At 51.9% G+C, this 12,572-nt stretch overlaps 7 protein-coding genes across 10 annotated transcripts; 5 read left to right on the forward strand and 2 right to left on the reverse strand.

The window, feature by feature from the left end:
• Position 1: 1 nt before the first annotated feature.
• Positions 2-1,269, reverse strand: PPTG_08076 (hypothetical protein). Its single transcript, XM_008902983.1, has one exon. The coding sequence runs from the start codon at positions 1,248-1,250 to the stop codon at positions 105-107; it is 1,146 nt and encodes a 381-aa protein (XP_008901231.1). The 5' UTR covers positions 1,251-1,269; the 3' UTR covers positions 2-104.
• A 345-nt stretch (positions 1,270-1,614) lies between these two features.
• On the reverse strand, positions 1,615-3,030 carry PPTG_08077 (hypothetical protein; the record flags this gene model as incomplete). Its single annotated transcript, XM_008902984.1, has 1 exon — positions 1,615-3,030. One exon carries the CDS (start codon positions 3,028-3,030, stop codon positions 1,615-1,617), a length of 1,416 nt encoding a protein of 471 aa, XP_008901232.1.
• A 535-nt stretch (positions 3,031-3,565) lies between these two features.
• Positions 3,566-4,820, forward strand: PPTG_08078 (hypothetical protein; the record flags this gene model as incomplete). Its single annotated transcript, XM_008902985.1, has 1 exon — positions 3,566-4,820. One exon carries the CDS (start codon positions 3,566-3,568, stop codon positions 4,694-4,696), a length of 1,131 nt encoding a protein of 376 aa, XP_008901233.1. The 3' UTR covers positions 4,697-4,820.
• Positions 4,821-4,823: 3 nt separating this feature from the next.
• Positions 4,824-6,309, forward strand: PPTG_08079 (hypothetical protein). The gene is made up of 7 exons (XM_008902986.1): positions 4,824-4,919; positions 5,000-5,107; positions 5,174-5,281; positions 5,341-5,448; positions 5,521-5,595; positions 5,669-5,871; positions 5,930-6,309. The coding sequence occupies exons 1-7, from the start codon at positions 4,875-4,877 to the stop codon at positions 6,171-6,173; spliced, it is 891 nt and encodes a 296-aa protein (XP_008901234.1). The 5' UTR covers positions 4,824-4,874; the 3' UTR covers positions 6,174-6,309.
• Positions 6,310-6,392: 83 nt separating this feature from the next.
• On the forward strand, positions 6,393-7,721 carry PPTG_08080 (hypothetical protein). Its single transcript, XM_008902987.1, has one exon. The coding sequence runs from the start codon at positions 6,524-6,526 to the stop codon at positions 7,574-7,576; it is 1,053 nt and encodes a 350-aa protein (XP_008901235.1). The 5' UTR covers positions 6,393-6,523; the 3' UTR covers positions 7,577-7,721.
• Positions 7,722-8,318: 597 nt separating this feature from the next.
• PPTG_08081 (hypothetical protein) lies at positions 8,319-10,285 on the forward strand. Of its 4 annotated transcripts, XM_008902988.1 has the most exons (5): positions 8,319-8,454; positions 8,558-8,707; positions 8,805-9,056; positions 9,134-9,412; positions 9,484-10,285. In XM_008902988.1, exons 1-5 carry the CDS (start codon positions 8,392-8,394, stop codon positions 10,123-10,125), a joined length of 1,386 nt encoding a protein of 461 aa, XP_008901236.1. In that variant the 5' UTR covers positions 8,319-8,391; the 3' UTR covers positions 10,126-10,285. The 4 variants fall into 4 exon arrangements, with proteins under 4 accessions (XP_008901236.1, XP_008901237.1, XP_008901239.1 ...); XM_008902989.1 differs by having other exon boundaries at positions 8,319-8,707; XM_008902991.1 differs by having other exon boundaries at positions 8,558-9,056.
• Positions 10,243-12,381, forward strand: PPTG_08082 (hypothetical protein). Its single transcript, XM_008902992.1, has 2 exons — positions 10,243-10,346; positions 10,437-12,381. The coding sequence occupies exons 1-2, from the start codon at positions 10,334-10,336 to the stop codon at positions 11,948-11,950; spliced, it is 1,527 nt and encodes a 508-aa protein (XP_008901240.1). The 5' UTR covers positions 10,243-10,333; the 3' UTR covers positions 11,951-12,381.
• The last annotated feature ends 191 nt before the right edge of the window (positions 12,382-12,572 follow it).

The raw sequence follows: 12,572 nt of genomic DNA on the forward strand, positions 1-12,572 counted from the left end.
ATTTCGCAACATCACGAGTCATATGAACTGGTTCAGATTAGGGTGTGGGCAATTGTGGTGTGCAACTAGTCAATGCGCATGTATCAACTATTGTTCGCTCGTCTTTAAAAGCTTGGCATCAGCTTCTTCAGCGGGCAGGGGCGTTTGTATTGCGGAGGAGTGATGTAGCCCTCCTTGCCCTTCGATGGGTCCCAGTAAAACTCGTAGGCGAGCTCATCGTTGAGCGGCCATTCATTCTGAAACCTTTCCACCAGATCCGGATTCGACATGAATCCGCGCACAAAGCTCACCAGATCAGCCGCCCCGCTGCGAATCGCGCCCTCCGCGGTGTCACGAGTATAGCTGCAGTTGGCCATGACAAATCCCTTAAAGTGCATTTTGGCGTCGAGTACAGTCATCACGCGGCTATTGTCTGAGTAGCCGAAGCCAAAGCCATCTAAGATAGCTAAATATCCCAGCTTATGCTCAGACAAGCGTTGGAAGACGTACGTGAACATCTCCGGGTTGTCAACACTGCCCATGCCGCCATACTTGCTCGACGGAGAGACTCGCACACCAATGTGGTCTGGCAGATACACCGTCTTCACAGCCTCCACAATTTCATGAAGAAGTCGATAGCGGTTCTCGAACGAGCCACCGTACTGGTCTGTACGCGTGTTAGTGCAAGACTGCAGGAACTGGTCGATCAGGTAGCCACTACCCGCATGCACCTCGGCACCGTCGAAGCCCACCTTTTTGGCGAGCTCGGCGCATTTGCGGTACTGTTCCACTACACCGGGGATCTCGTTGAGGTTCAAGGCACGAGCTCGCTCGAAGCCCGTGCTTTCACCGTTGGCGTTGCGCGTTCTGCCTCCTTCAAGTACCGTGGCAGAGGACGACACCACTTCATTGTTGCTGTGAAACGAAGGGTGTGACTGCCGCCCCATGTGCCACAGCTGCACGAAGATTTTGCCTCCTTTCTGATGGATTCGATCAACTACCTCCTTCCACCCTGCGGCCTGCTCCTCGGTGAAGAGCCCAGGTGATCCGTACCAGCCGAATCCCTGCTCAGAGATGGCACACCCTTCCGAAATGATAAGCCCAGCTCCAGCGCGCTGCTCGTAGTAGATAGCGTTCATCTCGTTAGGTGCATGGCTGACCGGGTTGATGCGGGCACGAGTGGCGGGACCAAACACGACGCGATTCTTGATCACAAAGTCGTTGCCCATCTGAAGCGGTGTGAAGAGCTTGTAGTTCTCTGTAGGAGACATGGTGCTTATTAGAGAAGTTTGTTGGATAAGGTAAATTGCAAAGTGGGAAACCAAGCGAGTTTTTGAAGATCACGATTATGGTCGCAAATTCAGGCGCAACCATGTTTATGACATCGATTTCAGCAATAATCATCCGTGACCTTTGAATGTTTGTTCAGCTTTTCAAGTTGCGGAAGCTAGTCTTTTGCCGAGGGCCATTTGACTAAAGTCACCAAGAGGACCGAAAAGTAAGGCGCAGCGGCCCGTGTGAACGTTATCATTGCGTATTTGTCAGAGTGTTTGATGCAAATATTTTGCATAGGTCAGGGGATCGGATAGTTATCTATTGCAAGACCATGACCACTTGGCATTCCCACTAGTATTACTATTTAGCACCAAGCAGTTGCATAGCGCGATTGACATCTAGCCGTCCGTAACCAAAAACGTTGTTCGGGGATGTGAAGCTCGAGATATTTCCACAAGATAAGTGAAAAGAAGCGCTGTCCACGAAACTTATATTCTTCACCGCTGACGCCGTCAATGCGGCCCAAATCTGGTCATAAGTCAGTTCTGGTTGTGCGCTGAGCAGCAGTGCGACTGCTCCAGTAACGTGTGGTGATGCCATACTCGTTCCAGACGCGATAGTGTAGACGTTGTCTCTTGTCCACCAAGCAGAGTAAATTCTAACTCCAGGTGCTACGATATCGGGTTTAATGCGTCCATCAGGTGAGGGTCCGGTGGAGCTTTGAGGAAGCAAAAAGTCGTTAGAGCTCGTCGCACCAACCCCAATGACGTTGCTATTGCCTCCAGGTGAGGCCACCGTTCCGCATTTTTTGAAGGATCCTGAATTACCAATCGAGAAGACAGGGATAATCTCCGCTGCTTGCCAGGCTGCAATAACTGCACTAAAGTTTGCAGCTCCCTGAACGACTCCCCAGCTATTGTTGACAACACGAGGGGCCTCGCTACACCGTGGGTTCTTGCCCTTTGAATCCGTTGGGCAAAGTACAAATTGCGCACAAGATAATAGACTCGACTCAAGGCACGATGTTGTGCTTCTACAACCCCGACAAGCCATCCAGTTTGCTTTAGGGGCTACTCCAATGCCTTTAGACCCAACAATTGAGCCCACTACGTGAGTTCCGTGGCCAGATAGGTCCAACGGAGCCGCACTTTTGGTCTCCGGATCAAACCACCCGTAGTCGGCTCGAAAGTTGGATCGCAGCGCCTCGTGCGATGCACGAACACCAGTGTCGATCGCCGCGATAGTGACGTTCGCTCCCACGATTCCCTTTGCCCACACTGCCTCTGCCCCAATCTTCCCGACGCCCCATGCGTGGATCTTCGTCCCCGACTCAGCGTCGTCCGAATGTTCCACCTTGAAGTTATCCCCAATCGTTAAGATCTGCTCCTCATGAATTTCCGCGATCGACGACTCCATTTCCAACTGCTGAAGCAGCTCCATCGTTGCATCTTCGACGTAGATTTGGTTAGAGATCCAGAACGTCGTTGGGGTTGAACGCGTTGTGGTTGTCTTGGTCTGGTCGTTAAGAAGGTTCAATACATACTGCTGTGCGGACGACGCTGACTCCTTGAGCGAGTCCACAAGTTGATGTATTCGAGCTCCTCGTGATGCTGCACTGGACTCCAACGGAGGATTGAGAGCACTGGCTTCGTTTATCGCCGCGGCAGTTCCTTCGCGCATTGTCACGATCAAATTCATTTTGGTCTTGCTCTGGAATACGCGGTAGACGTCCGGGTGTACACGAGGGCCGGAATGAAGTGGAGCACCTTTCGACATGCCGACCGCGTTAAAGACAACTAACCACCACAAAGCACTGATAAATATTGTCATTGTTTGGGGACTGGACAAGCGGTTGGCCACGATAATCGAAAACTGTAGCGAGAAGAGGTAAGTTACTTGGTGGGTAGGATGTGTGCTGTTGCTAGTTCCTCCATGGCCAACCAATTTTGTCTGTGCACTGGTGGACAATCGGGCTAAGGACTGACGAGTAGCTTTGTCAGCTCATAATGTAAGATGGCTACGTTTGTCTGACGCAACCACATTGATTAGGTCAGAAGCTCTGTCCGTCGTGGCGCCACCGATGAAAATCGCTAACAGCTTTTTGTGCATCTCTTCATTGTATGCAGTTTATCTACTTGTAAACTGACGCAAACACTTTGCTTAGGTCAGGAATTCTTCTTTGTCATATCGATAGTCGGCTGGGGGAGCATCTTCGACATGCCGGTGTGCACCGAATAGGATTACAGCAGAGTCGTTTTCGGATATTCACTTTGCAATTTCCTATCATCTCTCAACATCATTCTACCCAGCCATGTCCCCCAAGACAGACAGCTACACGCTCTTCACCCCACTGCGTCTCGGCAAAGGACTCGAGCTCAAGAACCGCATTGTGTACGGACCTGTCACTCGTGCTCGCAGCGACATTGAAACCCATGCACCCGTGGAGCGCAATGCTATCTACTACGAGCAGCGTGCTGGGGCCGGACTCATCGTCACTGAAGCCTGCGCTATCTCCGAACAGGCATTCGGCTGGTACGGTTCCCCAGCGCTCTACACCGACGAGCAAGTGCGCGGATGGAAGGAGGTGGTTGAACGTGTGCACAAGAAAGGAGGCAAAATCTTTGTGCAGCTTTGGCACATGGGTCGTCAATCTCACCCCTCGTTCCATGACAACAACGAAGTGGTGTCGTCCTCTGCCACGTTGTACGAAACTGGCAGAACTCGCAACGTGAACGGAGAGCACGTGGGATACGAGCGAGCTCGAGCGTTGACTCTGAACGAGATCCCGGAGGTGGTGGAACAGTGGCGTTCCTGTGCCGAGCGAGCCAAGGAGGCGGGCTTCGACGGTATTGAGGTGCATGCTGCGGGAGGCTATTTGATAGACCAGTTTCTTCAATCCTGCACCAACCAGCGCACGGACAGCTACGGTGGGTCATTCGAGAACCGCTACCGCTTCCTAGACGATGTTATTGAGGCGGTGAAGACAGTGTATCCGGCGGATCGTATTGGTGTTCGCACTGCTCCTAACAGCCCGTACGGTGGAATGGGCAGCGAAAACAACGCCGAGATGTTCACGTACGTGTACGAACGCTTGTCAGAACACGGATTGGCGTATTTGGCCATCCTTGACGGCTGGGAAGGAGTTGGAGTTGACGCACATTATCACGGTAAGTGCCGCCCGCTTACCACCTTCGACGCCAAGAAAGCTTTCAAAGGAACTGTCATTGCGAACAAAGGCTACTCGAGAGACACTGCTGAAGGTGTTCTTCGAAGCGGATCAGCTGATCTCGTTGGCTTCGCGCGAATGTTCATGGCGAACCCAGACCTAGTCGACCGCTTCAAGAACGACTGGCCTCTGACCCCATTGATGGACTACGAGTTCTTCTGGGACCCTGTTAAGGGCGACGAGGGATACATCACCCTGAGCAACTTCGTGCCCTAGGAGATAAGCACAGCTGTTGAATTGTTCAGCATTGTCCTTCAAATAGTTAATTTCTTCATGTATCCATATATGGATAACTGTTTTAAATTTAACAATCTGAAGAAATTCTGAGCACTTGATCGCGTCTCTTCGATCAAGATATCTTTTTGATTGGCATTATTGCGACCTGCCAGCAATAATGCAACATATTCGCTTGATTATTTTACTATTCGCTCTACTGCAGGTATCAACGGGATGAAATGGGTCACTTTCAGCTCAAAGTCTCACGCAAAGTTTTTAACGTTGCTCTGTTTTCCGCAATAGCTGTCAAGAGCGGACGGTGTCGAAGATCTTAGTCATGCTCAAGATGAGGAAGAATTGTCTTCGTGGGATAAAGCAGAAAGCGAAAACAAAATCGACATGAAACTCGAGGTGCGGGCTTCCACAGCGTTGCTTGGCATACAAGCTTAAGTTGTGACGAAAGTGATTTCCACACAGGACGACGTCGAGCCCGAGCAGCTCACCGATCAAGATGAAGATCCACCGTATGAAAGAAAGCTATCACCCAGAGAGCGACTGGCTATGGAAGAAGAAGAGCGTTGGCAGGTGCGTGCTCGACTCATTTCGCCATTGTCCGCAGAGATTTGTACTAACATTTGGAGCAGCGGACGCTAGAGGAAGTCGAGAAGCGAGAGCGTGAGGAAGCATTACAGACATCTGAGTCAACGCCAGAACTAGACATCAACGAGTCGGAATCGACCGAACATGACCAGGTTCGAAGAGAGCCCCCTTGATGCGCTTGTCAATTGCGTGTTTACAGGATCGAATTGTCAATTTTTGCGCAGGGAACAACAGAAAACAACTATCCTCCAGAGGAAGATGAGGCTTACGCTGCATACCTCGAACGACAGCGAAGACTGGTGCGTGCATGATGTTATCCCCTCGTATCTCTCAGCTCACTTAAAGTGAGCGTCTAACTTATGCTGTCCTCAGAATGAGGAAGAGAGTGAAGCGGCCGAAGAGGACGAAGAAGTCCTACCGGTCATCCCAGGTCTGACAGACGTCGATTTGATTGCGTTCAACGCCGAGTACGCGAACGAAGAGGTTCTTGACAAGATCATAGACTGGTCCTACGACCAGGTTGCAGATATGTCGCGGTACCGAGACAACTACATTCACGTGGAGGACTTGTACCAGTACGAGATCTTCTCAACTGCATTCGACTCACTTTGTACTAACGCGAATTTGCTGCAGGTTCCTGCTCAAGACGCTGAACCCGCTGGACGAGGAGATCGACGCGGACGACGAGCAGATCCTGACCGACGCGGTTACTGAGCTGCGCAGACAGCAAGGACTGGTGGACGACGAACAGATCTTGTATCGAGGCTTCATCGCACGCGGCATGCCGCTGCGCTTCCTGCAATCCCTGGCTCAAGAGATGCACCAAACGGTGCAGACGAGGCGTCTGCAGGCTAGCGCAGGTCGTGACGAGCTCTAGGCTAGAGTCTGCATCATGGTCAAGGCAACAAACAGCTTCAACTACCAACATTCCTTCGTTGTGAAATGATTGTATCGAACCTTTGGATAATGATCTCTTGGATAGACCACCGGAAAGAATAAGCGACAAACTGCCGTTGATGTCGTTATGCGACGAATTCAGCCCTTAAAAAACGGACATCGTCCAGAATCTTCCAATCACCGTGTTTGGATCTGTCGTCGCTGTGATTGGTTCTGCGCGCGTGGCCGCTCTTTGATTGGCGCAATACCCACCCCAAGCAACACAGACTCCTCCTCTACAGCCGCTCACTTGCCAAACTGCCTACGTATACTCAAGACAAGTCAAGAGGAATGGAGCTCAAGGCTGAGGACACGCTCAAGAAGGCGGCGGCGGCGTCCTCGGGCGCGCTGCTCACGTCGCTGTTCGTCACGCCACTGGACGTGGCCAAGGTGCGCATCCAGTCGCAGATCCAAATGCCGCCGTCCAAGACGCTGGCCGACCTGCGCGTCACGCACTCGAGCGTCGGTACGTCTGTGGCCACCGCCATCGAGCAGTGCCGCTGCCGCAGTCGATGCGTGTGCAACCGCTCTATTACGCGTCCCGTGGAGAAGCTCCTGTCTTCACGACGCGGTTGCAATGCCCTCCCGGGTATGCGCATGTCCTGCTCTCGAGCCGTGGCGCCTCCACAGCTTCAGGGCACGTCGCACGCGTTACGCCACATCTTTCAGACGGAAGGGGTCAGAGGACTGTTTGCGGGTTTGTCTCCCGCTATGGTTATTGCCGTGCCGTCTACTGTGCTGTACTACATGTCGTACGACGTCCTGCTACACGAGGGACGTCAAAGGTTCCCAGAAATGGAGGGATTGGTGCCGTTGATGGCTGGAACCACCGCACGGATCGTGGCGGCGTCTATTACGTCACCCATTGAGCTGATTCGGACGAGAATGCAGGGTGAGAAGCCAGGAGCCAGTATCTTAAACACGTTCCAGCAGGCAGTGCGACGCGGAGGATACGCATCGTTGCTGAATGGACTGGGAGCCACGTTGGCAAGGGACGTGCCGTTCTCTGCTATCTACTGGACGTCGTATGAGAATCTGCAAAGGAAACTGAATACGGAAGACCTGTCAAGAACGCAGAGAGCGTTCGCGTGTGGAGCTTTGTCAGGAGCTATTGCCGCTACGGTCACGACTCCGTTTGATGTAGTGAAGACGCTACAGCAGGTGTCCATGACGGCCCAAGGATCGCAACCGTCAGGGATGGTGGTGCTTAGACAGGTGGTGGCAAGCAAGGGTGTGGGTGGAGCCTTCACTGGACTCAGTGCACGTCTTGCGCGCGTGGCTCCATCCTGCGCTATCATGATCTCGTGCTACGAGCTCGGAAAGGAGAAACTCGGTATTGAATGAGTGAAGATGCTAAGACGTCGTGTTGATGAAGATGGTCACTAATCCGGGCAGGGCAAAACAGGGCTAAATGACCAAGACTGGTTTGATCGTGTAATTGGAGACGTAGGCCCGATATTTAAATAAATTGTTGCCTTGGAAACCCTTTCTCTATGTGCAGTCATCCTCCGTGGCTGATTCGCGCCATATTTGCTTTGCCATCGCGACACAAGGAATCCATTTTGGTGGTGAAACACTGGAAGCAACCCGATCGCTTGATCTTCTACTTTAGTACTCAGTAGCTGGTGCGAAGTTCCATGAAGAAGGTATATAGCGTAGAGATTATGTACTAGTAGAAGTGCCTTGCATTAAATATTGTTGTTGTAACAATAGTATCGGTCCAAACAAGCAATCTGCGTCCAGCAGCGCATGACAAAAGAATACGAGGCGAATCTGTCAGACAAAGGCAAGGCCTTAAGAATGTTAGTGCCCGCGAATTGTGCGTAACACAGTAGAGACTTAGTAACAAAGTATCGATTACCGCTCTACGCTCAGTGGAATTGTCGGTGCTTCTGAAAGCCTATGGATGAGCGAGAGCAACATTTTGACCATGTCACTTCAAGTTCGCACTTACTAAAAACAAGTCAAACAATATAACTTGCTTTCGTTATGGGGTACGTTCTGGGGGTACACGCGCACTCTGGACTTCACATTGTGTACCCTGGGTACGCGCGAGCTGCATGACTTTGACACCGGTCACTTTCTGGTTGAAAATCACCCTTGTCAGATTAAGAAACGCGACCAAGTTCCCGAGCGCGCTTGAGTGAGCCCAGAAGACGATGCTGGCAAACACAGCTCGACGCAGCGTCCAATTCGGCGCTACTCACAGCTTTGCCGCCACTGTATGTTGCTCTGCTCGTTTTTGGCATTCCAAAAGCTCGAGAGTGTTGCTCTGCATCGTCGCACCACCCGAATACTGACCTTGCGACTGACTTTGACTTGCAGAGAGGCTTTGGCTTGGCCGGTAGCCGCTACCAGACAATGGTGAAGCCAGTGATGGCGGCTCCTTCCAAGACCACGTCGCTATGGTCACGTCTCGGCCTTCAGGCGACCAAGACGACCAAGCTGCCCCTGGTCTACTCTACTAAAGCTCGGGTACGAAAAATTGCAATGACATTGGTTGCTGTGCAGATGCACTTTGTAGTGCAGTGTGTTGACTATTGGTGACACTGCTTGGTGTGCAATTATACAGAAGTTCGCGGCCTCTACAGCCACACTTGAGAACGTAGCGGCCAACCGCCCGATCGCATACTGGATCTTCGGCACGGCGGCCATGGTCGGCGGTATGATCGCCGTCGGTGGTGCTACTCGCCTTACTCGATCGGGTCTGTCAATGGTGCAGTGGAAGCCACAGGGAAGTCTGCCGCCCATGACTCCAGAGGAGTGGGAAGCGCAGTTCGATATCTACAAGCAGTTTCCGGAATTCCAGCAGCGCAAGAACATGGTACGGATTCGCTGACACCGTGGTGCATTGGTATTTAAAATGGTTGTTAACCCTGCGTTTTGTTTGATGTGGAGTAGACGGTGGAGGACTTTAAGGGCATTTTCTGGTGGGAATATGGACACCGTATGCTTGGCCGCACGGTTGGTCTGGTGTACACAGCGCCGTTGGTTTATTTCATGCTGCGCAAGCGTCTACCTCGGGAGCTGTACACGCGCTTTGCCGTATTGTTCAGTCTGGGTGCAGCCCAGGGAGGTGTCGGCTGGTGGATGGTGCGCAGTGGTCTGGAAGAACACGGCCACGAGCAATTGAAGAAGCGCAACGAAGTTCGTGTCAGTCCCTACCGTCTTGCTACGCACGTAAGTACAGTAAATTGATAGCGGCGATAGCAATTTCCGATGAATTGACGACTGTTTGCTGCTGCTGACAGCTTGGATTTGCCTTCACGACGCTGGGTGTTCTTCTGTGGACGGGTTTCAACCTGGTTGCGCCTCCGTCGCGCGCGGCGATGACACGTGAGATGATCTCGCCGGACGTACTGAAGCAGGTGACTCGTATCCGTAAGATTCTGGGCCACGTCTCCACTGCTCTCGGCTACACGATCCTCTCGGGTGCATTCGTGGCCGGTATTGACGCTGGTATGGCTTACAATACGTTCCCGAAGATGGACAACCAGTGGATCCCGGACGACTTGTTCGTGATTGAGCCAAAGTACAAGAATTTCTTCGAGAACGTGCCACTCGTGCAGCTGGACCACCGTGTTCTAGCTCTCAGCACGCTCACGGGTTTCACTGGTGTGTACGCCATGGCACGTCGCAAGCATATCTGGAACCAGCTGCCGCAGCAGTCGCGTAACGCACTGAACATGGCTCTGGGAGCTGCCAGTGGCCAGGTGCTGCTGGGAATCACAACGCTGATCAACTGCGTGCCAATCCCGCTCGGCATCGCGCATCAATGCGGCGCCATCGCGCTCATGACGGCCACACTCTGGTCACAGCACACACTCAACTTCGCCAAGCCGCTCAAGAAGGCCGCTCAGACTGCTATCAAGGCTGCACCAAAGACATTGTGAGCGGCAATTGTCTGTCGTTGTTGCATGTATCACAGGAGGCAACTTCCGCGAGCTAGAAAAAAAAATCACAAATAGAAAATTTGCAAAAAAAAGAAGAAAAATATAGGTAAAGAGAACATACGGAACAGCTCCCCTTCAAAACCGATCACCTTACCACCTGATAGTATCAGGCTGATACAGCACCCACCGTCACTAACGGAACGTCACCATGGACGACTCTGGTACGTCTGCTCTTCCTGCTCGTGTGATACCCGTATTCCCACTCGTGTATAGCTGACGATGTAGCCCTGTATCTCTTCTCTTTGCTCCAGCAACTGCGGGCGATCGTCGCGGCATGTGGGCCATGGTCAAGGAGGGATACGAAGGGCTTGTGAGCACCGTGATTCGCCCTCTTAGGGCGCAGTACACCCCCTCCGATCTCGGTCCGAAGCGCGCACAGATCGGAGACGTGTCGGTGCAGCGCGTGGACATCAAGCTCAAGAACCCAGCGGGTTATACACTCGAATGCAGCTGGTGGAAGCCGCGCAAGCCCAAAAACGGAGAGCTACAGGAGCAGGACAAGCGTCCGTGCATCGTAGTGCTTCACGGCAACAGTTCCTGCCGTCTTGGAGCATTGGAGATCGTCATGTACGCATTACCCGCAGGATTTACAGTGTTTGCACTGGATTTTTCCGGCTCCGGACTGTCCGATGGCAAGTATGTGTCACTGGGCTACCATGAGCGTACGGACATTGCGACGGCGGTGAAATACGTACGGAAAACAGGAGAAGCCTCGAGTTTGTGCCTTTGGGGACGCAGTATGGGCGCAGTGGCGGCGCTCATGTACGCAGAGTCAGACTCAGCCATAAACGCCATGGTACTGGACTCTCCGTTCTCGAGTCTGCCAAGACTCGCCACGGAGCTGGTAGAGGACGGGAAACTGGGCGTACCGAAGATCGCAGTGAAGTTGGTGATGCGTCTTATTCGACGGGATATCAAGAAGCGAGCCAAGTTTGACATGTTCAAGTTGAAGCCTATTGCCAAAGTCCACAAGTGCTCCGTACCAGCGTTTTTCGTGGTGGGGTTACAGGATGAATTGGTGGGGCCACACCATGTGGAGGCGCTCTATAAACTTCACAATGGTCCGAACCAATTGTTCAAGTTCCCAGGTGGACACAATAGTCCAAGACCCTTTAACTTTTTCATCCAGGCGCTCCAGTTTTTGCGAGTTATGGTGGGTTTGATGCCGCTTCCGGACGATCTGTCGACGTTTGATCTGTCACCAGCTCAGCGACAGCAAATGCAGTCTGGGAAATCCGATAAAAAGGTGTCTCCTAAGCGCAAGAAGCCATCGCGCGTGTACAAGAATCCGCTGGAGCCGGGTGTTTCGATTGAGGCGGTCCACAAAATGTCTATTAAGGAGCTGAAGCAATGTATCGACCGCGCCGGATACAGTGATATAACGTGTATAGAGAAGAAGGAAATGGTGGATCTCGTGCTGAAGCTTTACGCTCGATATAGGAGATCCAGCAAGCAGGCAGCCGAGGACAGGCAACCGGCTGTGACAGTGTCAACGTCAGAAGAGGAAGAGCCGGACGCTACGCCAGCCTGTAAAGCGAGTCCAGAGAGCAAACCAGCGCCTTTGGAGACTTCGGACTCGGGAAAGCAACGGCGTCATAGTGAGGGCGACGCGTTTCTTGCTGCAGCAACAGCAGAATCGCCGAGTCTTGCTTCGATAAAGAGCACTGCCTCCAGCATTCTTTCCGACGCCGAGTTGGCTCGACGATTGAGTATTGATAATCCTAGTGATAAGGAGGACGATTCAGAGGACAAGGATGCAAAATAACTGGAAACGCGGAGATTATTTTGTTGTGAACGCGAAATATCAGAAAAAACACCTTGCGCCACAATTTCAGTCTCATTGACGTAACGCGCTCAACGGAGACTGAACGATGAAATGAGACTAAAGAGTCGAGTCGTTGCACTGAACGCGACCCATTTCATAACTTCTTTCAAGCTGAGCAGACAGGTGCTTGTGTTCGTACATGTAGAGTTTTGTAGAGTGCAGAAGCAGAAACTGAAACCTGTAACGGGAGCTGTGCCACTCGAAGCATTTCGCACTTTTGGAGATTCGATTAACATCAAATACTTCAGATGATCACACAACTGCGATACAGAGTAGTCTCATTCCTGCAACATACATTTTTTATGATAGTGTCCCCTATCATAAAAAATGTATCCCCTTACACTATTTATTTGTAAAATAGATATCCGGCTTGTGTAACACAAGTAAACGATCGTTGTAGCTGTCGTTAGTGCGCGACCGTGATATCCGTCAATCGCGAAACGTTCGAGGTAGAATTAGCCAGAGGACGTGGCAAGTGAAAGTTTCAATTTGAAACATCTGACGAATGGTGCCGTTCATGCCTCGTTCATTATTCGACTTACCTCCAATCGGCCACCTGGTT

Source organism: Phytophthora parasitica, assembly GCF_000247585.1.
Source record: "Phytophthora parasitica INRA-310 unplaced genomic scaffold supercont2.15, whole genome shotgun sequence".
NCBI classification, from domain to species: Eukaryota; Oomycota; class Peronosporomycetes; order Peronosporales; family Peronosporaceae; genus Phytophthora; species Phytophthora nicotianae.

Coding starts and splice junctions, on each gene's coding strand:
- PPTG_08076 (XM_008902983.1), bottom strand. CDS start 1,250: ATGTCTCCTACAGAGAACTACAAGCTCTTCACACCGCTTCAGATGGGC.
- PPTG_08080 (XM_008902987.1), top strand. CDS start 6,524: ATGGAGCTCAAGGCTGAGGACACGCTCAAGAAGGCGGCGGCGGCGTCC.
- PPTG_08081 (XM_008902988.1), top strand. CDS start 8,392: ATGCTGGCAAACACAGCTCGACGCAGCGTCCAATTCGGCGCTACTCAC. Junction 8,708..8,804: donor TCTACTCTACTAAAGCTCGG/GTACGAAAAATT, acceptor GCAATTATACAG/AAGTTCGCGGCCTCTACAGC. Junction 9,413..9,483: donor CCTACCGTCTTGCTACGCAC/GTAAGTACAGTA, acceptor TGCTGCTGACAG/CTTGGATTTGCCTTCACGAC.
- PPTG_08079 (XM_008902986.1), top strand. CDS start 4,875: ATGCAACATATTCGCTTGATTATTTTACTATTCGCTCTACTGCAG. Junction 4,920..4,999: donor TACTATTCGCTCTACTGCAG/GTATCAACGGGA, acceptor TTTCCGCAATAG/CTGTCAAGAGCGGACGGTGT. Junction 5,449..5,520: donor AATCGACCGAACATGACCAG/GTTCGAAGAGAG, acceptor ATTTTTGCGCAG/GGAACAACAGAAAACAACTA.